Raw genomic sequence first — 25555 nt, 5'->3', positions numbered from 1 at the left:
ACTGCACAAGCTGAGGGTCCCCGTTCCCTTGACTGGCAGCGCCAGCATATTTTAATAAATCAACACTTCCTACAGACTCATCTGTTTTCTCATCAAGTTTGTATACCCTCATTTATATACACTCATGGAAAAGAAACCCATCCAGTGCTATTAAATATAGAGATGTTAGCGCTGGCACAGGAAGCCTGTGATTGCTGGATATACAGTGGGCAAATACAATGCTCTGGGAATAAAGTATATATAGCATATAGGGCATACCCATTATATATGCTCTGTTTGTGCAATCTTCTCTGGGCATCTGCTGTTGGCAGACCTAGCACAGCTGCTCTTATGTCTTTTCTTGGCAGGTGGATTCCTCCAAAGCAYATAAAGCACTTAAAGACATGTGGTCTGCTCATCCTGGAGCAATACAGCTTGACATAACACTGGAGAGGCTGTCCTACAACTGGAGACCAATTTTTTTTTTGTCTAAGTTTTGTTTTAAACCCTTAATTACAAAGTTGTAAACATTTATTTTACTGTGCTTTTCTTGCCACTGCTTTTTTAGCCTCCAGGATTTTGTAAGCTATGTAGGTTTGATTCCCACTTTCCTTGGAGCTGCCAATGAACATATTCAGAGCCCTGTGCTGGCAGAGCACACTTGGAGCTGTCCTGTTACATGCAGCTCCAAAAGGCAACAAATGTGGTTATTTTACAATCTATTTTATTTTGAGCCGTTAGCATATTGCAGGTAAAAGCTGCCAGTGCTTCAGCACGTTCACATGAGAATTGAAGTTCAGCCAAGAAATCTGTTAGTCTGGGGCACCCCAACAAACCCTCCCAATTCCTTACCACAGCTCCAATGGAGGAAGAAAAACTGCTCTGTTGAAAATGTCGTTTGAGAAATGTAATGCCAAGCTTCCAGGCAGAGGCTTGGCTGTAGGGGGACCGTGTAGGACACCTGGCTCTAGAGGACAGAAATGAGCCGAAACCTCCTCTCCGTTTACCTCTCCACAAGGCTTTATCAGCATCCTGGCTGCTTTGTGGAGAGAGGGGAATGCCTTTCCGCGTGTGGGTGCACCTGAGCTTTGTGAAACCCAGTTTTTCTATCTCTAAAAAAAAAAGCAAATAAAACACATGCTTTTGGTAGAAAAAATAAGAGCTTTTGGTTGTGAAGAGATAAGCTTCACATACAAATTCTCCACAGCAAGAAGATTTCAAGATTTTTCAMTTACTGCAGAGACTGCTCCAGTGCTTCAGAAATTCCTCTCTTTGCTCCTTGTAAATCATGGGGTTGCTGGGAAAAGATCCACCATCCTGATCTAATTGTATTCCTATACGCCCAAGCTCACAGAAGTACAGAAAAAAAAAATCAATGTCTTTAACCTATTCATCCAACCTGCTCTGTGTGGCTTTTCATGGACATCACTCAATTCTGCCAGAGGGAGCAATCTGTACCTTGTTGCTAGTAAAGGACAGCTGTGGTCTGTCCTGTGTAGGAAGCATCAGATGCTCTCACTTTTGTGTGCTTTAATTATTATCAAGAAAAATCCTTCTGGAGGATAGATGGAGTCTTAGCTACAGAAGTTACCATTTCACAGACTAGATAGAGCTACCATCTCAGATGAGGTTCCTAAGACTGAAGCAAGTTGTGAAGACCAAATGTGGCAGTGCTAGTGGAGGGCAGCTGCTCGTGTCACCAGCCCTCACCAGCCTTTGTATTGAGACCACAAGCAACACCTGGCTTGGGCTGTTGGCACTATCCTAGGGGGGAAAAAACCCATAGATTTTTAAATTATAGGTAGGAGGCTAGAGAAGGGCTTTTCTAAGCACAGCTTTGGAGAGAAGGACAGGTAGTCATTTAAATTGGACAGTGACAGAAGGAAAGGTATCTTCTAAAAGGAGAACTAACACACAGCATTTAATTAACCATAAATTACACCACAGCTCCCAGCAATTTCCTTTGGTGTGTAGCTACTGTGTCCTGCAGCAAACTAGACTAAATAGTGCAAAATTTCAGTAGGGTAACAGGGGATGAGCCACAGAGTGGCTGAGGATGCTGGCAGGCCTGGCTCTGGGGCCACTGCACCCCACCTTCACCCTCGCCAACCCGCGGAGTGTGCTCACAACTACGTTGGCTTGCATCTCCTTCATGGTCAGTTGCTTTCACGGTCTTTAAAGTCTGTTTTTAATTCTTACCAATTTCTCCRCTCCACAAACCACTCCCCGTTCTCATATCCCCTCTCTGCTCTTCCACACGTTGAATCTGATGAAGCAGTTCCTCCAGCTGAACAGCCTCCTGCCTCTCCCTCACTTTGCAGTTCATGTGCGAATGCRGCTATCGCATGTCTCCTCCCTCGGGTACTTTCTCTAAGTTCTTTTTTTCACTTTGTAAAGAGCCCTGCRGCAGAGACCAGAATAAATGAGCATAGTATTGTAAAAGCCTGGTGTACTGAATTTGACTAAGGGCAAACACAGCACCATACGTTTCAAGTAACCACACTAACTCYGCAGACCCCTACATGTGGGCCCACTCTGCCGGACACACTTGCAGGGTCAGCTGCAGGCTGGCKTGTCCAGTCCCCCTTTAACACTGCTCCAACTGTCTCCATACATCAGTTGGGAAGCACCAAGATTCTGGTGCTGTCCTGTCCCTGCACCCAGCGTGATACTACTGCTGTCCCTTATCTATCATGACACTCAAATAGCTCTATATATCATAGATATAACATGTTCCATTAAGTTGGGAGCCAACAAAGCACCGTATAAATCCTCTTCGCTCATCCCTCCACCATCCACCCCACCTACCCAGACATCCATTCCTGCCACCACCCCGCCACAGCCCACCTCCTCTGTACTTTAACATCAGTGCTAGCAGGGAAAGTGGCTGCCATTGTATGAATCTTTGGAAATATAGGCTTCAAAAGACCCCAGTAATTACTGGATCCTCAGCTCCTACTGCACTGAGTGGAAGTGAGCTCCTCTGAACCTTGATATTGCTCAAAAAGGCCTTCTATCCCACGATAGCCCACTGACCACAAGARAACTCAGACCATTTGCAAAACCCCATCAGTCCTGTGTAGCACAGATGCCCCAAATATTGCTGCCCCAAGGACTTCTTCCTTGCCTGTATGCACCTCTCGCTGAGCCAACCATCCTGCAACCCTCCTGGAGGGCAGRGGAAGAGATTTTCCATTCAGGCAGCAGCAAACTTACCCTCATTTCCTTTCCAAACAGCAGAGGAGATGCTCCAGTCATTCTTGGCAGGCTGCCTTCACAAGCAGTGGAAGGGAAACAACTTTCGTGCCAGTTGAGAAAAAGCCTTCAAACTCCCTCARCTTCAACACACCTCCCTCGTGCCACTCCATGCCTCCTTCCCCAGAAGCAGAAGGGAGGCTGGCAGGCAAACTGAAAGGAGGGGCAACAGCAGGCCCCGATATCTCCCCTCAGAAAGCACAGAAAAAAGTAGCAGCCACACTCCTCCAGCCTGCTTCTTATTGCTCTCTCAGGCAGTTTGGAGGACCAGACATGGCAGGGGGTTTCTTCCTCTCATGGCTTCAATGAGCCATAGATACGGCTTCAAAATCGCAGAGAGCCTCAGTGAATGAGGGCAAGTAGCAACCATGTAACCCAGGCAAGAGCTCCTCTAGAATGCACCTTCAAACAGCTCCTCTCACCAAGCATTTCCTTGTAGAGCTGATGTCCTGATTTTTATTCTAATCAGCCTTACCWAGCATCACTCTGTTTTCTAACACTGCTGGAGAGACATTACCAGTTGCCTGGCAATGCCTGAGCTGATCAGCAGCAACACTCAGAAGTGGGAAAGAAGGACCCATCCGACCATCTGGAAGCCAGTCTCAGAGGCAAGATCCTGCAAGAGAGCCCCATTTTTGAATCTGTCTGCAAGCAGCCCAGGCAAGAGAAACAAGACCCACTTGGCACCAAGGCATGTGCGGGCAACAAAGCCGAGGGCTCAGCTGCTAGATGTCTCCTCCAGCCCAATGCTCAGCCCCAGAGGGGCGAGTGGGCAGATACACAGCTCCCCCTCAAAGAATACCCAAGGTGCTGTATACCTTTTATGCCACTCACTTTTAATTACATTGCATAAGGAAAGGCCTCTCCTTGTGCCAGGACCCCCTGGCACAGCCACCCTGGTAGCAGGCTGGCCAAACAAGTCCTCAGTAGGTTTAGTGGTTCTCCCTCACCCGTTCCCCCTGCTCATAAGCTCCTCCTGGTCAGTCTGCATCCTTACGGTCCTCAGTGTCCTCATTTTGCAAAGACCTATTTCATACATCTCCTCTTTCTTCTCCCTGGCGTTTGAGCTCTGCTCAGTTCCTGCAGGAGTCCCATTCCGGCCTCTTGTAACACCAGGTGGAGAGGAGGCAGGGCAAGAGTCATTGGTTAATATTTGTTCTAACCCCAATATAAATAGGAAAATACAACAAAACAAAGAATTGACTAGCTAAGAGATCCAATCCGCTGGGACGTCTGCAACATGCTAGTGCAGAGTTCAGAGAGCGCTTGGTCCAGTGCATGGTACTGTAGAAATCCAGAGACTTGTCCAGGCAGTTCTGTGGTCATCAAATTTTCTTGTGGCACCACACACCTGCGTGAGCACATCCTGGCCTCCTCCAGTCTCCAGTGGTCAGCTCGCCCAAGGCTGTTGGCCCCTGGGAGCACGCCAAACGGTAATGATTGATAACAGTCCGATTTGTTGGTGTTAAAGGGTAAAGCCCTTCTCTTCTATGGAATGAGTGTATGCTTCACTCTTATTTTTTGTGAAGGAATTTCATTTTGCTACCTGAAAAGATGGAGAAAAGAAAACGGACTTATCACAGTAACATGCAAGACAAGTGTCACTCTCCCTGCTGCTACTGGCTGAGCAAGCCTGTACAGAGAATTGCCCCTGCTGTCAGCATGGGGTCCTTATCCAGAGCTACCTGCCCTGCGAGGAGGGAATCAGATACCTGCAGAGCAGGTCATTGCTGTGCTTACCCCCCTGGGAACAGCATTGCAGACTGGGACCTGCAAGCATGGGCTCAGGCACACCTTTCCTATTTACCCAGCAGTCCTGGAAGGAGAACATATTACTAAGCTCACTTGGCCAGACTGCACGGGGATAAGAGGCAAGGGGACACCAGCCCCATACACATTACTGCTCTTTCAGAATGGCCAAAACAAGAGAGGGATGGGATCTGAACATAAGACCCAGCTCTCTTAGCTAGGGTGTCCAGGCTAGCCCCTCATCAAGGGTGTCTAACCTCTTATTGGAGCTCCCTTCTCAATCCCCTTACAATGGGAATTGAATTCAGCCTTTCAACACTCCTAGGCAATTCCCACCGCTGATTTCTCCAGGTAGAGTTGAAGCCCAGGGAAAGTTTGTTACTCTCCCCACCAAGAACAGCATCCAATACACCTGAGTCACTGGTCACTGCATTGCCTCCTCAGATCCTCCGTCTTCCTTTAGAAGTCTCAGAAACAGCTCATGGTCCAAACTCTGGTCCCTCACCATCCTTCAGACAAGGGGCAGATCAGCAGGCAGATCCACCAGTGAGCCAGGTGGCTCCTCCTCACCCAATCCCCCACTGCTAGGGGTCAGGCACTAATCACTCCATCAAGGCTCAAAGCACTGCTCTGCAAGAAGCCACACACTGTCAGTGGGAGAGTCCTGACACCCCATGTTGAACAATCCCTGTTGTCGAATCTCTGGGCCTGATATCAAGGGAAGAAGAGCCTAAACCTCAAGAAAAGCTAGTGGCTTTGCTGAGCCCTTACCTAGGCCTTTCAGGAACCTATTGACTCCACTCTGCTCCCCACTAGGAAGTGTTTCCAGGTACTCCTGAGCCCGTACCTCAAACAGACCTGCAGGAAGAAAGAAGTCAGCAACTACTGTTTTGCTTCCTTATAAATAAAAGAAAGAAGTATATCTGAAAGCATACTGTCCTGACTTACCAAAGAACTCTTGCATGGGATTGTGAACAACTCACCCAACCTCCTCCATCAGCTAGGCCCAGATCTGGGACAGGAGCTTTGTCCAAGTCCATGGGACTCCCAGCCATGTTGCCACCTCCTCCCCCAGCACTGCAAGGCTGAGTGATCTGTTGTAACCTCACATAGGAAGAGACCATACCTCCGTTCATTTTGTTATGAACGTGGCTAAATCCAGAAAGTGAGGTCATCTGGGGAATCATCATGTGGGAGCCACATTTTACCGCTCTGCAAAAACTCTTTTACTCAGCCACCTATTCAAAAGTCCACTGCTCATTAGCACTTTGGAGGAAACTGCTAAACCAGCACTGAGCAGCTATAGGGATGAGAAATTGGATGCCAGCAGAGCCCTAAGGACTGTGGGATAACAGGAGTGAAACACAGAAGCAGCTCTGGAAAGGACACAAACATTTGTATTTTTACTAGACCGAACAGCTGTAATCAATCCAGCCCATTCTGTCTGTAGACACACTTCCCAAGTGCCAGTGCCTGGGAGGAGGGATTGCAATAACAAATACAGTTCTAGCAATATGCCCTCCTGTGACAGTCAAGTCATTCAACAAGGAATGGAAGGGGCACACATGGAGGATATGCCTTATGTCACTTATTGCAGTGGTGAAGGGTGGCTGAACCCCAGCAAGGAACTACCAGATGTTCCTCCTTTGGGAAGATAAGGAAACAGAGACAAAAAGATTCGTGAGTGACCTCTTGAAGTCCACATGGGGATATCACAACAGACCATCAGCCTGCACTAGACCTTTCCTACTGCTTCCCTCCTAGTGTCCCTGCACACTACAGCTTCCCACCATATTGCTGAGGATGGAGCTGGCTGCTAGTGTGAATCTCCCAACTCTCACAGGAGCAAGAGCAACATTTCCACAACTGTGGATGACTCTAGCAGAGCCCCTCACCTCTGACCCCCTGCTTCCGCAGCTCCCGCTCTTGAATGAAGCCCCCAAACATCTGCGTCTCCATAAAAACTTCCAGGAAGTGTCGGAGACTCTTGGAGGAGACAGACTTCCGGAAGGCCTCACGCTGCAGAGTCCGCTCCTCTCGCTCGTTCGGTGTCAGGAAGAGGGAGTAATGGCCCACAATCTCCACAAAGAAACGGACAAAGGCTTCAGACACCACCTCATTCAAAGGGCTGGACTCTAAGGAGACAAGAAAGAGGCAGTGGTGAGGGCAGTGCTGCAAGCATGTACTAGGAGAAGCAGTATTCTTTACTCCAAGAGTCATCTGTGGTGTTTTACCCACTCCAGGTACATGCTCATTGGCCTTTTTGAGATCCAGCCTCAGTGGAAAAAGCTCACTGATAGAGACATCATCCTAGGAAGTGCTTGCAATGGAGAAAGGGAGTGGGCTGCTATTAATCTGAAAGCCACTTAGCTCTGTCTTGGCTTTTCTGCAATCCGGTTATACCCTTATACCCCTACAAAGAGCTGTGTTGGATCAGTCTCTTGCAACCTGCTCTGTTGCTTCACAGACTAATTCTGCACATTGACTGTCCACTGTAGGAGTGTGCATCATTCATATGGTCATCAGCAGAGAGAGGCCTGTGGAATCCCCACCTGAAAGCATTACAGATGCTCCCTAGAGCCATGAAGAAATGAAGGACAGAACTAGGAAGGGGATAAGAACTGTGCAATGGAATATTTAATAAATAATTATTCAGTAAATAAATTCAAGTAAAATCCTGGCCTATTTCCAATTCCTGCAGTGTTAAATTCAGCCCTAATCCCRGCTCTTCAATAAGGAGTGACAGGAGAAGAAGGGGCAGGAAGAGACATGGTTTTAGACTGGAAGACACTGTCCTTTACCCTGCTTGCCATTCACAGAGCCCTCCTCCTTGTCGCTTGCCAGCTCGTTCCTCTGCTCCAAGATATGCTCTAAGGCGGCCTGCAGCTTCCGAGGCAGAATGGAGTCCTCATCTTCCATCTGCAAAACAGAGCCATGTCCTCAGGGTCTGGGGCCGCCATATGGCAGGGGCCTGCCCTTCTCCTCTGCCAGATCCTACCCTGCCCCTGATACAGCAGGGGAGCACTAAAAATGAACTGCAAGGAGAGGAGAGAGAGAACTCGTAATGTACTTGGCACTTTCCCAACACTGCCAGGCCAAGACTCTCAAGAAAGGATGGGGGGAGCAGAAAAGGGGGTATCTTGTCACAAATACTCTCCTATGCTGGAAAGATTTCAGGTGTCTGACCTGAGAGATGACCTGCCAAGGCTTACCCTCAGCTCCGCTATCTGTCTGAGAGCACCAGTAACACCACAAACAAGACTTATCTGAACAATGCTGGCATGCAGCCAGGTAAGCACAACTGCTTGCTTAGCTTTGCTCAAACAGTGATCACATTACAGAGACTTAAGAAGTTCCTACAGATCAAGTGGTGACTGTGTGTGAGCTCTTACCAGCCCTGGCTGAGACAACATGATCTAGCTTAAATCTCTGAGAGAAAGGTATAATGTAAAACATTTCACTCCACATCTGCCATTAAAAAGATGCAAACACAATTCACAYAGCTAAAGCAGCTGACAAGCACGAACTCCATTAGAGGAGTGACCTTCATCAATATGCTATTTCCTGCAGCAGGAGGTGCTCTTGTCCCATTTTACCCATGGGACCTGAGGCTCTAGGAGAGATCCACACAGCCAGCACTGCGCAGGGATGTGGTAGAGCTCTGGGCCTAAACTGGCTTCTAGGGCCAGAAACACATTCTCTCTTCTATCCTCTCCCCTTAGATATCCTGCTCCTCCTCTCCAGCACAAAGGGAAGAAAAACCTGCAGGCAGTCTTGTCTGCAAAGCAACAGCTACACTCCTGATCATTGGCTTCCTAGTTGCAACCCATACAGTGTAATGGCCAGAATGAAGAATCACAAACTCCAAGGGCAGGATGGGATCTGAAGGAAACATCGAGGTTCCCTTCCTACTCAGAGTAGGGATAAGTGATAGGAGAGGGACTGGCAGACACAAACTGGAAGAGTCACAACTCCCTGGGAGCTGCAAGTGCTGCCCAGAAGATGGTGCTGAGCCAAGGCTCTTCCATTCTGTTCTCAGTCTCATGGTACATCAAGGACCTGTAGTCCCCAGGTGCCATGGTTTAACCTCTTAAAAAATGCATAATGATTCAGTCCTTAACATCTGTAGTTGCTTTAGGAGTCTGATACTACATAAGTGCACAGTAACCACCATAATACTGCCAATCACAAATCCCGCCTCAGTCTGCAGGGGGAGTAAGTGCTCCAGTCAGCTAGGCAGGTCAGCAAACAGAGACTGAGGTCTCTAGAGGCAAGGCATGTCAGAGGAAGGTGACAGAAGATGCAGGATATGAAGTAGCTCTGCTCACCTGTCTCAGAAACCGGTTATTTACAAGGTCAACCACAAGGACCTAACAGAGAGTGAGAAGAAAAGCAGGAAATCATTATTTCCATCATTAGAGTTTATCTTAATCTTTAACTGTCCTGGAGGAAACACTTCAGCCCTGCCCCTGTTCCCCTTAACCACCAGAGCAGCTGGAGGAGGCATCCAGCACTAGCCAAGAGTGAGGCCCTTGATGTGGCTTTCTAACTACTTCACCGCAAACCACAGAACAGCTTGGACAAAAAGAGGCTGTTCTCTGAGCCCAGCCCACCGCTTCTCACTGCCCTGGCTCAGCGCTGTGCTAATGCTGCTCATGCCGTGCTTGGATCAGACTTCCTATCTTTCCTGCCCAAACACTGCCCTGTGTTGCTCTGAGTGTGTAGGGATGGAAACGTTCTGGCTCGTTGATAAGTCCTGGCTATGTTCACCCTTGCACACTGTGAACCAGTCTAGTTTCTAATTATTTATGCATTTCATTAGGTATCYATGTTAATTAGACAGAAGGGCAGCTATCCTGGACAATTTCTAGCCAGTACAATTCATGTCTGGCAGACTTTGTCCTTAGCCTCTAGACAACACTTTCCAGAAACCACCAGAAACTTTTAAAARTAATCCTCTACCCGCACAACCCCACTGTGGGAGATCCCAGCACCCCCCACTCCCAAGCTCCGCATGAGCAGAACGCAGCCCTCCGCCTTGCAGCATCCCCCGGGGCAATGTTCGCCTCCTTTCTTGTCCCATGCTGGTGGCAGCCAAAAGATGAGAGCTTGATCCTTGCACATCGTTAGCTGCCAAACAGCGACCTGCAGTTTTCTGTGGTGACACCACCACCCTGCATTAAAACGATAGGGGCAAACATGGTTCTTAACAKCAGCCTTTCTAGGACAGGAGACAACTCAGCCCTCTGAAAGCAATATATTTTTTTTTTAACAGGAAGGTTTTTGGAGTGCGTGGCTCACCTCCTCTACYGGGAGCTCCTTCAGGCGGGGCAGAGAGTTGGAGAGCAGGCCGATGAGGAAGGGGGTGGGCGAGCACACAATATCGATCATGGAAGGCGGCAGCACGGGGATGTAGGTGTGCTGCCACGTGAAGGGGTACAGGAGGGCCACCATGGCGTGGCAACACTTTGAGAGAGTGCTGGAAGACAAAACAGAAGCACAGGCAACAGCAGGTCAGTCAGGAGATTAGTGGCACTTACTAGAAATTAGGGCTTTTTCATCTGTTGCCTGAATGATCTTTGTAGTTACTAGGCCCTCTCCCAAATTTCTGTCTCCACTCTCTAATTCCAGGATGAAAGACTTGTGACAGGAGCCCAGGTTAGGGAAGAAGATCCCACATCCATACAAGTGACAAAGGACACATCTCACTGAATCTAGTGTCTGCTCTTCCAATATCCTGATGGCAAATACTACACGGACATGGTCTTCTATGCAACTGCCTCTCATTAGAGAAAAGATGATTTCTTCTCCCCTGGCATGCCTCTGTGGCTGTTCTCACAGGAAAGCCAAGGGTTTGAATCCACAGGAGCTATACTGTACAGAACAGATAGCATATAGCCATGGAGTACAAGACAAGACAGCTCCACCACTACAGCAGCCAGAGCTATCTGTAGTCCATTCTCTGACCACTTGCCTGCTAGCTATACTCTTGGCCTTCTGAGCACAGATGGATGGCCTGCCTGCGCCTCGGCTAACCCCCAAATGTAATGTCCCCAGGCCGGTCATTGCAGCCACGCTGTCGCTGCCCTTCAGCATGCTATCTGCACACGCTTTGCCTAGGGGCTACTTCAGCAGGCTGAGGAATCGCACGGAAACGGCATGCTTTTCTACGGGTCCTGATGGCTCTGGATGCCAGGCTAGAGCACAAGGGGAAGGATGAAGGCAGCAATCTCAGACTCRAGGCTAGTGGGGCTTCCTGCCACCCGTGAAGCCTGCCAGTGTAACTCAGAGCCACAGGAAACAAGTGAAAACCAAGGAAGGGAGCACACTGCTAGCCTCTGCGTGACACTGCCCATGGCTCACAAGATTAGAGCTGTCAGTCTTCCCCATTCAAATGCTACCAGTTGCTCTGCTGTAAGTCCCTTTGCTGACAACCTCCAAGAGGGTCTGGCCAGAAAACCTATCAGATCTCTGAAGCAAGGTAGGCAGCATCTGCAGTCAGTCATAGAGATGCACAAAGCTCGCTGCAGGGCATCAGTTACTCATCTGTCCTGGGTCTGCAAGCACTTGAACGCGTCAAGGGAGGAGGGAGGCTTGCCACAATAAACTGAATATAACGTCATTCTGTTTTACTAGCATCCAGGTCTTGAAAGACTGGAGGAGGGTAGAGAGGCTAATGTGGCCTGGAGGAATCACGTGGCCAWGGAGGTGCACACAGCTGGCTTGTGTTAAACTCCACAAGGGAATTTATACTGAGCAATCCATATCTGGCAGTTTCTTGCTGACTTGAAATGAAAAGGAAGGGGTTGGATGGGTGTGGACTTGAGCTCACTCTGAAAAGTAATGCCTGACTTCCCTCCTCCCCCCTGCTCCAGTTAAATCTGGTGAATTTGAGTCCCTGTACTGTAATGATAACACAAGCTGAGCAAAGTATCATGGCTTGGCTACAGCTGGCTGGCTTTCATCGGATAAATTCAGTTTAGCAGAACATGATTATGGTTGCCGGGACATCAGTGTGGCCATATGAAGAAATTAGGCAGTAAACATCAGAAAACACATGACGTTTTTTGGAGATAAGAAAATCCTTGGGCCCGAGGAGCGCCTAGAATCTGCTTAACATGAGAATTTTGTCTAGGACTCTAACAGGTATGGAATGGGTGCTTGGAAGCAACCATCTGGGAGGTAAAGTTTCTTCCCAAGAGAGGACCAGTTTGCTCTCTCTTTGCTTACAGAGGCTTGTCTTCTCTTAAGCAGACAGCGTATAGAAAAAAGGAGACGGACCCTTCAAAGACCATGTCACACACTAGCATCCTTAAGCCTTAAATGGGAAAACATTTCCATATCCTTGTTTAGGAAGGTCTTAAGTATCCCTCTCTCCCTTTTCTCTTTTCATTCCTGCTGGCTAACCCTCTATCTCTGATCTCAAGCTGCCCTCATCAGCAAGCCAGTGTCTGCTAGACTTACTGAATGCAGACCAGTGCAGCTGATACCCCCTCACCCCAAGAGGACAATAAGTCAAAGAGAGAAACAACATAGAGAGGAAAAAATGAGTCAAAGAGAGAAACAACATGAAAATAATGAGGTAAGAAAACAGACCTACTGAGAAATGGGAACATTTACCAAAAAGGTGAGAACAATACCAAAGCAGGTATCTTTCATATAGACTAATTTTGAAAGGAACTGCAATAAAGGTGTGCAATTTTATAAGTGAGCTTCAAATTAATCAGATCCTTTAAAAACTGTCTCTTTCAAAGTGGTGTTGCTTGTACATGCTACTTKTATACCCATAAATTTCAACCCCTTGAGCAGATACAAAAGCAGGGGCTTCCTTTCTCCTCCATTAGGGCATACCACATTTTCCACTCCTCAATTCCTGACTCGTAATAGCCACAGTAATAACAATAGCAGTGTTACTGTGAAAGCAGAAAGAAGTMCTCCTTTCATCACTTGTCCACAGCATCCCAGCATTACTCAGACTATCACTACAGGACTTCCTTTTCTCTGAGCAGAGGTTGAATGAGGAAAGGTTAGAAGTTTCACCTTTGTCGCAAAACTTTGATCTTGAAGGTACATCYCCCTTTCCTGCCCAAAGCTCCCAACTGATTTTACAGACAATGCTTGAAAACTAATGGGAAGGATCTTTGTGATCCCGTGTGGCTCCGTAGAAGAGCGGTGGGCAGCTGAAGTACCTGGTTATTTGTGACGTGGTGAGATATTGCGGCATGCTGTCTCCCAGTGTAGTTACTGTGACTTGTTCTGCCCTCAGCCCTGCTTACAGGTTCCCATAGAGYACAGACAGTAGGTGAGAGCTTAAGTGGGAGGAAAGACGGCTGAGTTCCAGCTYGTGGAAGTTACACGCAGAGCAGTGCGAGTCTGAAATTGTATGCGCCATGCTGAGGGAAACAAAGAAAGTACCTTCCCCTTCCACTCTTCTATCTGCAAAGTCCTAATCGCCTCCAACAGAAGTCCTGCTTATCTCTGCTCCGAAACATTTCTTAATATGGACGTAATTTTCAAGAACTAAGACTGTATGGGTTGAGGTCTGTGAGCCTTCCTTGAAGACAGAGCACTTTAGAGATGGACACAGAAGAGGTATCAAAGCAGTAGCTCTTCTGCATGTGATTTGGTCAGAATTGCTCTGCAGAGGGTCTCAAAGCATTGCAGCTTTCCAAGAGCACACCAGTCTCGGTCTTTTGGAATGAATCTAATCTAATCTAATCTAATCTAATCTAATCTAAATCTCCCTCCTTCTTTTGCATAAGGCTTTTCAAAAGCAATGACAAATTATTAATTCACACCCAGGTTACTGAACCACTCAAGAAGAATTTGTTGTGTTAAATTCCTTTTACGCATTCTGCATCACCGTGTGCTGTTCAGCTATCAGTGACAGCGGAGATGGTCCAAATTTCACCACAGTCATAATTCAGCATATACTTGTCCATGTAGAAGATATCTCCTCAAGGAACCACTGAAGTTTTGTGTGCTGCTCAAGCTGGATGCCTCTTTCTTTGAGATGTGTGTGATCCAAGACAAATAAGGACATATCTGAAAAGCTGTGCTACAGTATCAGTAATTAAGTGAGAGAATCTTTTATGGAATCATGAAGTGGCACACCTTGACAGCCAACAGTTCTCCTTCATGTTTAATATTTGCTGGTGAAAAAATTGACAGTCCCCAGYACTGCAATAATTTAATACACTCTCAAAGCACTATGTATTTCAGTGTCTGTCACTCCTTCTGTTATGAGGGCTCTTGTACCAAACAGACAAGCAGTGCCTTTGTGTAGCTACAGCCAACACCCCTAACTGAAATATCAGAACMTACCACAGCCATGGGCATCTGATGGTACCACAGCCATCACAACAGCTCCTGCTGTTTGAACCATACTGAGCCAGGGTGCTGCCTTTCGAAGGTGTGCTCCAAACTAAGAGAGCTCTCCTGCACGACTGCAGTGTGCTTTGGGAAGTGTCATGCACTAATCTCAGGGTGCAGAAGTTCACTGTCAGTTCTTCGCATGGAATGCAGACACTGTTTTTTAAGGCTTTTGGTTTCAACAGCCAATCCTTAAAGTACTACAGGTCTTTAAAGTAACGTACACTTTGAAGATCCTGAACACATCTTCCTAGGTTCATTCAGGCTCTTGTAGGGAAAAGGGCTGAGGTGCACATCTGATGTCACTCGCGCAGGAGCTTGCAGGAGACAATAGATGAGCTAACGCTAGTACAGAGCCTAAAAGGTACTGATGTACGTGAAGGACCTTGACAGACTCCCTCCCTGAAGGACTGGTTCAGATGCTGACATATACACTGCTGGCTGAACTCTTCTTGATCGGAATAATGGTATGGTTGCTCAAACAACAGGCCTTTCCMCCACACAGTACCATATGCAAAAACAGATCAACAATTGCAGCTGCTGCTTTTTGGCAGCAATGTCATATAGAGGTGGTCAGTACAGAATCTGAACACAGTAGCTGCAACCAAACGGAAAGTCGTCTTCCTCTCTGAGAAAATTTGCTCCAAGACTAGCTTGATTTGCACTAAAGAAGACACTTAAAAACTTGCAATAATTTCTAAGGAAGGATACTGGCTGCTCTATTTGGTTACTTTCTTCCCAAACTAATGACTTTCTTTGGATTTAAGATGCTTAAGGATTTCTTAAAAAAAACAAAAAAAGAAAACAACAACAACAACAAAAAAAAGAACAACCCACTACTGAATCAACCAGACTTTTGGAGTTTAATGTCAGTAAGCCCTTTGTTCCTTGCACTAACCAGACTTCTGAAAATACGCTGGCATTTGGTAATTTAACATGGTTTAGATGTTTTATATATATATATATATGTATTATATGTGTTATTTATTTTTATTTTTATTTATAAATATAATTCTGACATTGTGTCACATTTGGATTTACCAATGTTGGTTTGCAGATCTCTTGTTTAATATTTGATGKATCTTCCAAACTTTGCACTGCAACTTTGTGAAGTGTTGCTGCAAATCCTGCCAGGACAATGCCATTAATTTGGGCACTGCCAGTGCCTACCTCTGAAGTGGCGAGTTAGTGATCTGAAGAAGCAAATGTTAYGACCACACTGAAAAAAACAATACTATCATCTGTCCAAACCTCTTCCTTTGGTTTCTTCTTCTCCCTAACCGTATCATAAAAATGAGAAGTCTGGATTGCTGGGATGCGCAAGCCCAGGTCAGACTGTTTCCATAGCACACAGAAAGGGCTGCTGATTAATTATCTTTTACTGGTGATGACCACATTTAAAGTGTCTACTCTCATTCTTTTAGATCTGTCTTTGATAACAACGACCACTTTGTGTTGTTGACACAGCTGTGGTTCCTGGCAGGGACAGATGGAGTTGCTTGAGTTGGTCAGATCCACAACAGGCTTTCAAGGAGAACTAGAAAAACGAATGCCTTAGWACTAAGCCAATGTAAGTTTTCTGATTTTAAGAAGTCCTCTGAAACTAACAGATCTCCCTCAAGCCAGTCAAAGGTTTACCGTACAGGAATGAGTAAAAGCTGGGGATAGACTACACAGATCAACATACTTTTAACAAAATCATTTTCCTGGGCTGAAAGGGAATGTATACTCGTTTCCATGGCAATAGAGAAAAAAATAACAAACCAAATTCTTTCCTTTTCCGTTGCCAACCTTTGGATTGACAGATCTTTTAAAGACACTCTATGTTCATTCTAAAGATGGAAAAGACAAAGTATTTTACTTGCTGTACACTTGTGAGATGCATTTGTTGGCTCAGCTTGAAAATATTTCACAGTCCACACGGTATTTGGCAAGAGACATTTCAGCTTTCTTTCCCAGAGACAGATTTTATAGCAATTAGAAAACATAAAAAAAGTATATATCTTTTTTGTCTCTGTCACTGACATCACACCTATATGCACATGTACAGATATACCTATCAATAATACCCACACCAAAACTCTACAGATTCATGATAAATGTAATTTGCTATGCACCTTTCATCATGTCACCTGTACTCTGCCTATGAATCCATCTCTGCTGGATTATTTCTAGCATTCCAAACCTCTGAGTAGTTTTGAACAGCTGCTTCTATTGTTTTGGGTTTTTTTCTCCTCTTAAGCTATTTGGCAAAAATATTTATCTTCTTTTCCCTGAAATTGGCATTTCTACTCTTAAAGTAAATACTATTTAATATCCATTGAGTTCAGTGTGTTCCTGTCCCAAAGGGAGTAGCATTTGGACATGAGGTCCTGTATCTACAATATCATCAGTGTTCAAAACATGTGATTTCCACTACAAGACAGAGATTCTTGACCTCTCAGTTATGAAAAGTGCACTAATCCAACGCATTCAATCATGGATTAAAAATACAACAGCTTATTTCATTTTGAGGGTTATTTTCTTTGTCTTCTGTTTTCCAAGCCTTATAGCCCTTTGGGGTCAAGTTTTTCTCCACAACAACRAGGGCCAGAGAAACTTCATCTTTTATTACAAGAAAAGAAAACTAAGACTCTCCCCAAACTGCTTGACGCTAGGAGCAAGGTCTTCTCAGAAACATCAAATATTAAACGCCTTGTAGATAGCTGGCGGGTCTATGCTAAATATTTGATGCTGAGCCCCGTGGCCCAACAGACCCTGGATCTTTAAAACATGACAATTTTTTTTCACAGAAGAAAAAAAATTACCCCATATTTAGAGAGTTCTAGAAACTGTGATTCTATAGCCCACTCCAATTCTGTTTTATACGCTGGACAGTCAGATTAATTCCTAACATCCCTGGATTTTTTGACAGGCGTTATGGGGTTGTGGGGGGAGGTCAAACACACAGAAGCGCTTTGAATTAGATACTCTTTAACACATGGCATGCTCAGAAAACATGGTGGTATGCTGTCATAAGATTTGACAAGAAAGGATCTGCCAAATAAAGGTTCATCCTAAACTGATGYTTTGAAAAAAGCAAAGCAAAACAAAACAAGTCATGCACCCTACAATCTATTATTTTTTCTTTTTCTTTTATATTCTCATTTAGAGAATATAATGATGTCTGTGTACTTAACAGATTTTTTCCAAGTAGGTTAAATCTACCCTACTGGAGAGAAGAACCTCCACCCCCCAAAACAAAACTTGATATTGTAAATTATCACACAAATCATACGCACTACRCAGAAATGTAGCATTTGGATGAATTCTCTCAGCTTCAATCAAGTCTGAATGCTCTTCATCTCACCTGTGGCTTAAGTATTCAGAATACTAAACGTCTACCCATATAATGCATCAGTGAACGTAGTGAAGCAAATCTTCCCCTCCCTTACCCAAGGCATTTGCCAAGAACTGTAAGTAGCGCATGCTGCCTGGATGCTACAGCTTCCTTCTCTCAGCCTTCCTTCTCCTGTGATGAGATTGTCTGAGCTCTGCCCTCAAAGAGCACTGGATCCCTGCAGGATGATTTTTTTCCCTAGCTCCCTTGTAGAAGGGGCCTCTCCATTTTTTGCCCCAGCCCTCAGCCCCAGAGATGCAGCCTGCTGGCTGAAAGTTGTGAATACAGATGGCTTGGGGGCATTGTACGTTCCTGAAACCTGAGCAGCTCCTAAGTGTCATTACTCATCCAAGCAGTTTTTCCTTCCCCAGGCTTGGCTTACTCTCCCTCCCTGAATCTTCAAGGGCTGGAGAGCTGCCAGCCACCAGCTGCACAAGATCTTAAAGAAAACTGGGCCCATTTTCATAACTTAGGGAAGAGTGGGAGGGAAAAAAGAAAAAAAGAAATTGGGCAAATTCAGAGAAAGGGAAGTCCTCTGCCTTATGCCCCCTTACTGCACCCTTTCCCATCACACACCCCCAACATGAAAAAAGTCTTCTGCAACTAGTAATAAAATACAAGCAAGAAAATCTAGGAAACCAATCTTGTGACATCAGGGGACAACCCAGAAGGGACAGCATCCTCTGCCTGAGGCCTAATCCCTAAAAATTTAGCACAGCTCAGTGAGGAACACTGCCTTAYCATGGAGCAAGGGGAAGGACTTTACTTCCTTAGCACAGGGCTCTGCTCTCAAATGATTTGGAGGAAAGGGGACATTCTCCTTGGGRACAAGAAAAAGCTCGCATTTTGCAAGCTGCAAAGCGGAGCTATGGCATGTGGCTTCTAGAGTTCCCCACTCCTTCACAGACCTACTCACATCAGGTAAAAATTTGGAAAGAAACTGAGGCAAATCAAAGAACAAGGCAGAGGAACCAGCCACTGCAGCCTCTCTCCTTGCCAGCATTTTGTTTAAGGAACCACAAGAGGGTACCTGAGCTTGTCTGCGATAAAGATCACCCTCCTTTCCAGAAGCAGTGAGGCGAAGACTCTGCTCAGGTGCCGCACACTGAGGGACGTGAACAGGGACTCAAAATCAACGTGCTCAAGCCTTGAGTCAAGAGGCCGCCGCAGCTCAATTACCTGTTGCAGAAAAAAAGACTCTGGGTCAGCTCCTGCCCTCCACCAATACTGGCACAAGCCAGGACCCAGTGAGTATTCTCCGAGCTGACATGCGTTACCAACTGTGCTGGGAAACACCATGCAGTGTTAAGCCTTCCAGCATAGTCCTTCCAAAGACCTCCCACAAATCCTTCTTCCAGATAAAGCTGAAGACTATCCAGAGTCCACTCCAGCGGGTACAGAATGACACCAACCACAAATTCCCTCCGCTGGACTGAGGACAGGGAGTTCTTTATGAGGAGGAAAATTAGTTTGTGTCCAGCTAGGAGAGGTTTCCAGGCTCACTGGCATGCAAGGAGAATGGCAGGAGCTTTTTGATTTTTCACTCTTATTTTCACTGTTAGGGTTTTCTTTTTTCTTTTTTCTTTTCTTTTCTTTTCTTTCTTTTTTTTTTTTTTTTTTTTGTAAGAATTTGGATACCTAATTTGCCAACTATAAGTTTTTATATCAATTGTGGAAAAGAATATCAGGAGGATATTTTCATTTGTTCATATCTATTTAAATAATCCCTGTCACAGTACCTTAGCAGTCACACTCATTACCTTAGGCAGATGATTATCTGATTTGCTCCTATAAAACTCTAACAATGGACATTTTATAAACTCCAGAAGAAAATCTACTCCAGTTCCAAACTACCACTACCAACTCCAAACCTATAACTACACTACCTCAGTGGCAAATTACTCCATCTACGCCTTGTCTTACTCTCAGTACACATTCAGAACAATTGGTCTCCTTCCTCTCTGTACAAAACTWCGTATATATTGGGAGGTTGCTGTCACGTGTCCTGCTTTGTCTTTCATTTTCTATATTAAGCAAAAAATTCTCTCAAAGTTTGCCCATACTTTCTAAATTTAATAAACTTCAGCACCTCCCTGGGACTTTCTCTAATGTCTGCATTTTTTTTTAAATGATACTCCAAGTAAATCATTCAAATTCATCCTTTTATTTTCTTTCACAATGAAGGATCTTGTYTTGATAACATCATAGTATTACTTTTGCTCGTTCAATGGTCCACTAYACCACCAGATCCTTTTCTGAAGTAGTTTTGCTCACTCAGTTATTTCCACATTTTATTAGACTATTCGATTTCTCCTTCCCAGCATTTTACTCTTGTCCATATTGAATTTCAGACCAAATCCTCCATTTATCAAGGTTATTTTGAATTTTAATCCCTTACTCTCCAAAGTGCCTGCAATTCATCTCTGTGCTGTCATCCACCTATTGTGTAAATGTGGAGTTTATGCCATCAATCAGATAATTAATGAACATTAAGGATCCTAGAAACAAAAAGTTGAAACACTCTCACAGCCTGACAGTAAACCACTGGGAACCTACTCCTAGAGTGCAGATTTTTAACCAGTTATGCATGTGCTCCACARTAATTTAATTTAATCTGTACTGTTCAGTTTGTCATCAGACAGTACTATGCTGAAAGTCTTCCTAAATTCTCTTTAAAAGCCTTCCCCATTTTTTCTCTCCCTACTACGCCAAGTACCTCAAAGAAAAAAATAGATTAGTTTAACATGATTCATTCTTCACAGACCCAAGGTATTGGATCCTCTAGATTCATACAAATCCTTCTGATCCTCTAGATTCATACAAATTCATTACATATTTTGTTCCTATGTATTTCTAGCAATCAAATTTAGGTCAAATCAAGTTACATTTCTTTGAAACCTCACTTTCGCTCTACTTGAAAGCTAATGCTAGGACACCTTCTTCTATTCCCCTGAGACCTCCCATTCTCAGAGCTGCCTGCAAAATGTTCAGAGATCATTGCAGTTATTTTCTGCACAACTGTACTGTGAATCTCCTCAGGTCTTATTTACCCAAATACAATTAAGTTGTCTTGAGCCAATTCTTTTCCTGTTCTGTTTGGCACTCTCACATTATTAATATTAAAAGTATTAAATATCTGACCATAAATCATCTTTCTTCTGAAGACTGAAGTGTAAAAACCCCGCATCAAATGTCTTCAGTCTCCATTTACCACACGTTAGGCTACTTACACTAAGAAGKGGAGGAAAACAAAACAAAACAAACAAAAAATCAATCTACGGTTGCCGTTCAGTATTTTCTTATATCTGTCTCATCCTTCTAATGTATTCATAGCACCTTTCTTACTAGCCTGCTTTTCCCAGAGGAAATGAGGTTCAGGTAATCATACTTTTACTTGGTTCCCTCCTTTTGTGTTAACTTTTGAATCCACAGCTGGCCAATTTCAATTTCCAATTTTAATGGAAATTGTCCCAAGGACTATTATGTTCGGTAAATTTGTGGAAATCAGCTGCCCATGGAGGAGAGAGGCGCTCATGCCCCAGCACAGTGTTCCTGCTGGGAAAGGCAGGCAGCATGCAGCCATTACACACTCTGTTTGGCAGCAGCTCCCTGGTCCAGCAGCACGTACATACTGGCTGGACAGTCAGCATGTGCACAGCTCCTGCCTAGCTACAGCACAGCAACTGCCTCATGCCCTGAGAAGGGGCAGTATGAGGAAAGAGGTCTCACTAATTCCACTATTGATAGACAAATATATTTTCTTCTATGTCTTCTTCTGGTTATAACTCATTTTTCTGGTTTGGTCCTTGCATGCTTTTTTATTCTTTACATTTGCCTTCAGCAACAGGTACATCTACACTGCTATATAAAACAGGGCCAGGCAGAGAGCTCAAACACAGACTTTTGATTGTCTATACTGCTTAACTTGACATGTTCTCCAGCAGGCACAACCTACATCAACACACTCTCCTCTCTCACATTTGGAGATATCACACACCAAGGACCAGGCCCAATAGAAAGCAAGCCAAGACCACAACCAGTTTGGCTCCCTCCAACCTCTCAGAGTCCTTTAATGCTATCCGCCAAAGCTCTGCACTCTTAAAACTCTCTAACTGTCCTCACAAAACACTACGGCAGATGGAACACATACCCTCAGCTCCACCATGTTAAAACATCATTCTTGAAGGGCTATACCACTGCCTTGGATGATTTCAGGTATCTTTAACTGAAACACCCTGCCCTGTCCCACACAAACATTGACTTGTGCATTACCTATGCTGGAGCATGTGCTATTAACCCCACCTTCAGGAAACTAAGTGTGGGAAGCCAAGAGCAGACCCAAGGCCACGTGTAGCTGTGTGTGGCACAGTGTGGACTCTGCCAGCCTGTGTAGTTCAGTTCTKAATGCCCTGTTTTTCTTTTTCACAGTATAATTTACTTCTTGATTCTGAGGTCACTGTAAAAGTCTCTGTGCCATCCTCTCAGACCCCTTATTTTACTCCTCCGCTTCCCTCCACACAGCTGCCAGACAACCTGCCCTTCCTGAACAGCCCCACAGCACCCCATCACAGTCCCAACATCCAGTCACCAGCTGTGCACATCTAGTGGCACTTGCTGGTCTACATCTCACTCCCTCTAGGGCGGTCTTTTTACCTCTGTTCCCGAGCCTGGCAAGAAGTTCTTGACTGTGATCGTCCGACCCAAGGCTGGGAAAGGTGCCTCCATGACACTCCTCATGAGGGGCTGCACCAAGGCTGGYGAAATGCCCCGTCTCTTCTCAACCTCATCCAAGATCTGAAACAAAAACACGAAGCCACAAAAATATGTAAAAGAGGAGGAGGGAAGTAACACTAGGAATAAAGTTAACCAGCATCCAAATTCTCTCCTTAACCCAGCAATGATATGGAGATTTGAATCAAAAGGAAGAAGGTAAGAGATACAGCTATAAACTCTTCTTTTCCTCAACAAGGGAAACCCAGCACCMGTGAGGCCAAAGGGAGGCTTACTGCTGCAAATTCCCTTTGACCTTTGGGGCCAGGACCCCACCTTTTAAMCTCTCAGTGCTTGTGTACTGGTAGTTCTGCTGAAGGTACAAGCCAACAGCTGATGGTATATTTTTCTTCTCAACAGTATTTTTTCTAGGCTCTAGAATTAGCATGTGGTTTTCTTGCCAACACCATTTCAACCCCCTTCCCAAGCCATTAGCTTCCCTGATTCCCACTCTTCTGGTGTTGGCTTCACCTTCAGGTCCCCTTCTGCCTGCAGCACAAATTCCCTTCCTCTCTCCCCCTCACCTTAGAGAACAGGTTGAAGCATCCAAGACGACTCACAATACAGTAAACTTCTGGGAGACGCTTCCCTTTCCCAGTAGGCTTTCAAAAGAAACGCAAACACACACACACACACAAAAATCACCAAGAAAGTCATAGTTAGTTACAACTACTGTAGAGATCAAATGACTGCTGTCTTAGCACCTGCAACTCACTGGCTGGCTCAGAAACCGGCATGAATTTCACAGCATGCTGCAGAAGATAACGCTTCAAGTCTGGCTCAAAACATTGACATGTTGGAAACAGTGGGAAAAAATGATCCCACAAACAGTATGATCCCAATCTTCCTAAGTCAGGCGAGCAGACTGCTCTACAGAGACAACTCTGAGCCTACAGGATCAACACAGGTTTAGAYAACTATTTACTAGCTATCTAAACCTAAGGGAGATAAATCCTACCCTCAGCTTAGTAGTGAAACAACAGTCTGTGTTCATAACATTAAGCACTAACATGAGGAAAAGGCAAAAAAGCTGTGTTTGGAGTGGAGAGTGGTACTCAGAGAGCAACCTTGACACTGAGCAGAAAAGAATAAAGCTGTTCTGCTTTCATCCTTTCCTTCCACACTGAAAGGAAAGAGCAGCAGCTTTCCACTCTCCATAAGGGGTGCCAGTAACACCAGCTCCACAAAGGGGTGGTCTCCCTTCTGCTAATGAACAGAATTATGAATAATTACCAGCAGCCTCCTACAATATCCAAAACGCCTGCTCCCATCTTCCCCAGTCAGGACAAACGAGAATGTCTCACTGCAGAAAGAGAAATTAGAATGAAAAGACACCCATTGCTCAAACACAAAATCTCTGACTTAAATGTATGACCATAATCTTTCATATTTCCAGTACGCCCTTCTCAGGGCACTATCTGACTTTCTACCACAACAGCACTTGTTTTTTATTAGCTGGATGTATAAATGAATTTTTCATAGATCTGGATACGAAGTACAGTATTTACCTGGCAAACTGCTGGATGGGGGCCCAGTCCTTAGCATCAGGAAAACAAAACTGGGGAATAGCTTTCAACTGGTCTTCTGCCTCACGCATGAATTTGAATGAGCGTTCAAGCTAGCAGACAACAGACAGAAGGAATGTTTCCAATTAGTCATGTGGGGATGGAATGACTTCAAATATTTTTCCTGTGAYAAATGAAGAGGTGATGACAGAGGCTAAGCTTCTGCCTGGAAGATATTAAAATTTCTGTGATTCTCACTCACGAAATCTTTAAAGTAACTTTCTGCCCCCAATTCCACCAAACCCTACTTCTGCAACACCTGGCCCTGAAATACTGTGCCTCCACTCTGAGACATGTATTCCAGAAAACAGAAAGAGAACTGATGTCTGAGGGGAACTCCTGTTACATCACATTTAGATGTACGCTGTCACACTTGCTCTGCATTTGTCCCATTTGTCATTCCCTGTTCTTAGCTAGACTATTAGTGAAAGCAGTGCCTTCCCTGTAAGAGCATGTCTTCCTTAAGAATAGCACTCGTTGATATACAGTGTTGGTTCTCTTTGAAGAGAGAAGGGGGAGAATGGGAAAAACTGCAAAAAAATCATAGCCAAGGGCAGCAAAAGATCTAAACAGCTGCACTTCCAGTGATGAAGAATATCATGACATTTCTCAAGGGGTTATGGCAGCACCTGTGTCTTCAGTCCTATTGAACAATGCAACGGCAGAGGGATTACTAGTGTAGCATGTGATCAGCAGAGAAGCTGTGGCTCCTCCAGCTCTGTAGCGCATGATGCATTCTGGCACCAGCCAGGAGGTTCCTGATAGGCATCACACCTTTAATGGGAACTGCTGGGTAACTTCAGGGACATAGGCAGCCCCAGCCTGCTTCTTGTGCAGTGATACCACGACAAAATACTCAAACAACTGCCTCTCTTGATACTCAATCAAGTCTCGTTCCAAGGTTTGGTATCGTGGGGTTTGCTTCAGACGAGATTTCACATGGACCAGGCGCTGGCTATGAGCTGCAAAGAAAAAGATAAGAAATTGTTGGTTTGTCTAGTCCATCGCAGAGAGCTCCTACAGAGTTTTTCAGAGATTTATGGAGACACTCACCACTATCTCACTGCATTTACTTTGTCAGCGGCTGAGCAAGAAGCGAGAATCATCTGGAAGCTGCACTACAAATACTGAGAAAGCATCTCAGTGACAGAGATGGGATGTACTCTTATGAGTACCATCACCCTATGGATATACAGGCTTGTCCAAAAGCATGTGGAGGGAGATCACAAGGATCTGCATGCATCAGGAGTAGCCTGAAGAACTCTGGCAGCAGCAGGATTTAATGGATGGCTTTTACAAGTGAAGACAACTCAAAGTGAGATCCAGATGTGACACAGAGTAACACACAATATCTGGACATTCATATTAGCCTTCATTTATGTATCAGTCAAGGCAAGCACAGTTATGTGACTGATTACTTTTGTTCAGAGGAGATTGCAGATAGTGATCCCCAGTTTTWCAAGCCCAGCACTTATGTTAGGTCAGG

At 45.1% G+C, this 25555-nt stretch overlaps 1 protein-coding gene across 2 annotated transcripts in view; it reads right to left on the bottom strand.

Moving 5' to 3' along the window:
• Positions 1-1872: 1872 nt before the first annotated feature.
• DENND2A (DENN domain containing 2A) overlaps positions 1873-25555 on the bottom strand; it is a 61840-nt gene continuing 38157 nt past the window's right edge. For both annotated transcript variants that reach the window (XM_085322549.1, XM_085322548.1), the window contains exons 9-20: positions 24844-25031; positions 24013-24122; positions 23738-23807; positions 23029-23106; positions 22388-22528; positions 18765-18913; positions 10285-10462; positions 9312-9353; positions 7785-7902; positions 6879-7118; positions 5755-5841; positions 1873-4780 (exon numbers count right to left, since the gene is read on the bottom strand). In XM_085322549.1, coding sequence (XP_085178675.1) covers positions 4749-4780; positions 5755-5841; positions 6879-7118; positions 7785-7902; positions 9312-9353; positions 10285-10462; positions 18765-18913; positions 22388-22528; positions 23029-23106; positions 23738-23807; positions 24013-24122; positions 24844-25031 — 1433 coding nt within the window. In that variant the 3' untranslated portion in view covers positions 1873-4748. The remainder of the gene's footprint in view (positions 4781-5754; positions 5842-6878; positions 7119-7784; positions 7903-9311; positions 9354-10284; positions 10463-18764; positions 18914-22387; positions 22529-23028; positions 23107-23737; positions 23808-24012; positions 24123-24843; positions 25032-25555) is intronic.

Source organism: Rhea americana, unplaced genomic scaffold (assembly GCF_003343005.1).
Source record: "Rhea americana isolate MKP2758 unplaced genomic scaffold, rheAme1 scaffold_79, whole genome shotgun sequence".
NCBI lineage: Eukaryota > Metazoa > Chordata > Aves > Rheiformes > Rheidae > Rhea > Rhea americana.
This window is presented reverse-complemented; position numbering and strand designations above follow the sequence as displayed.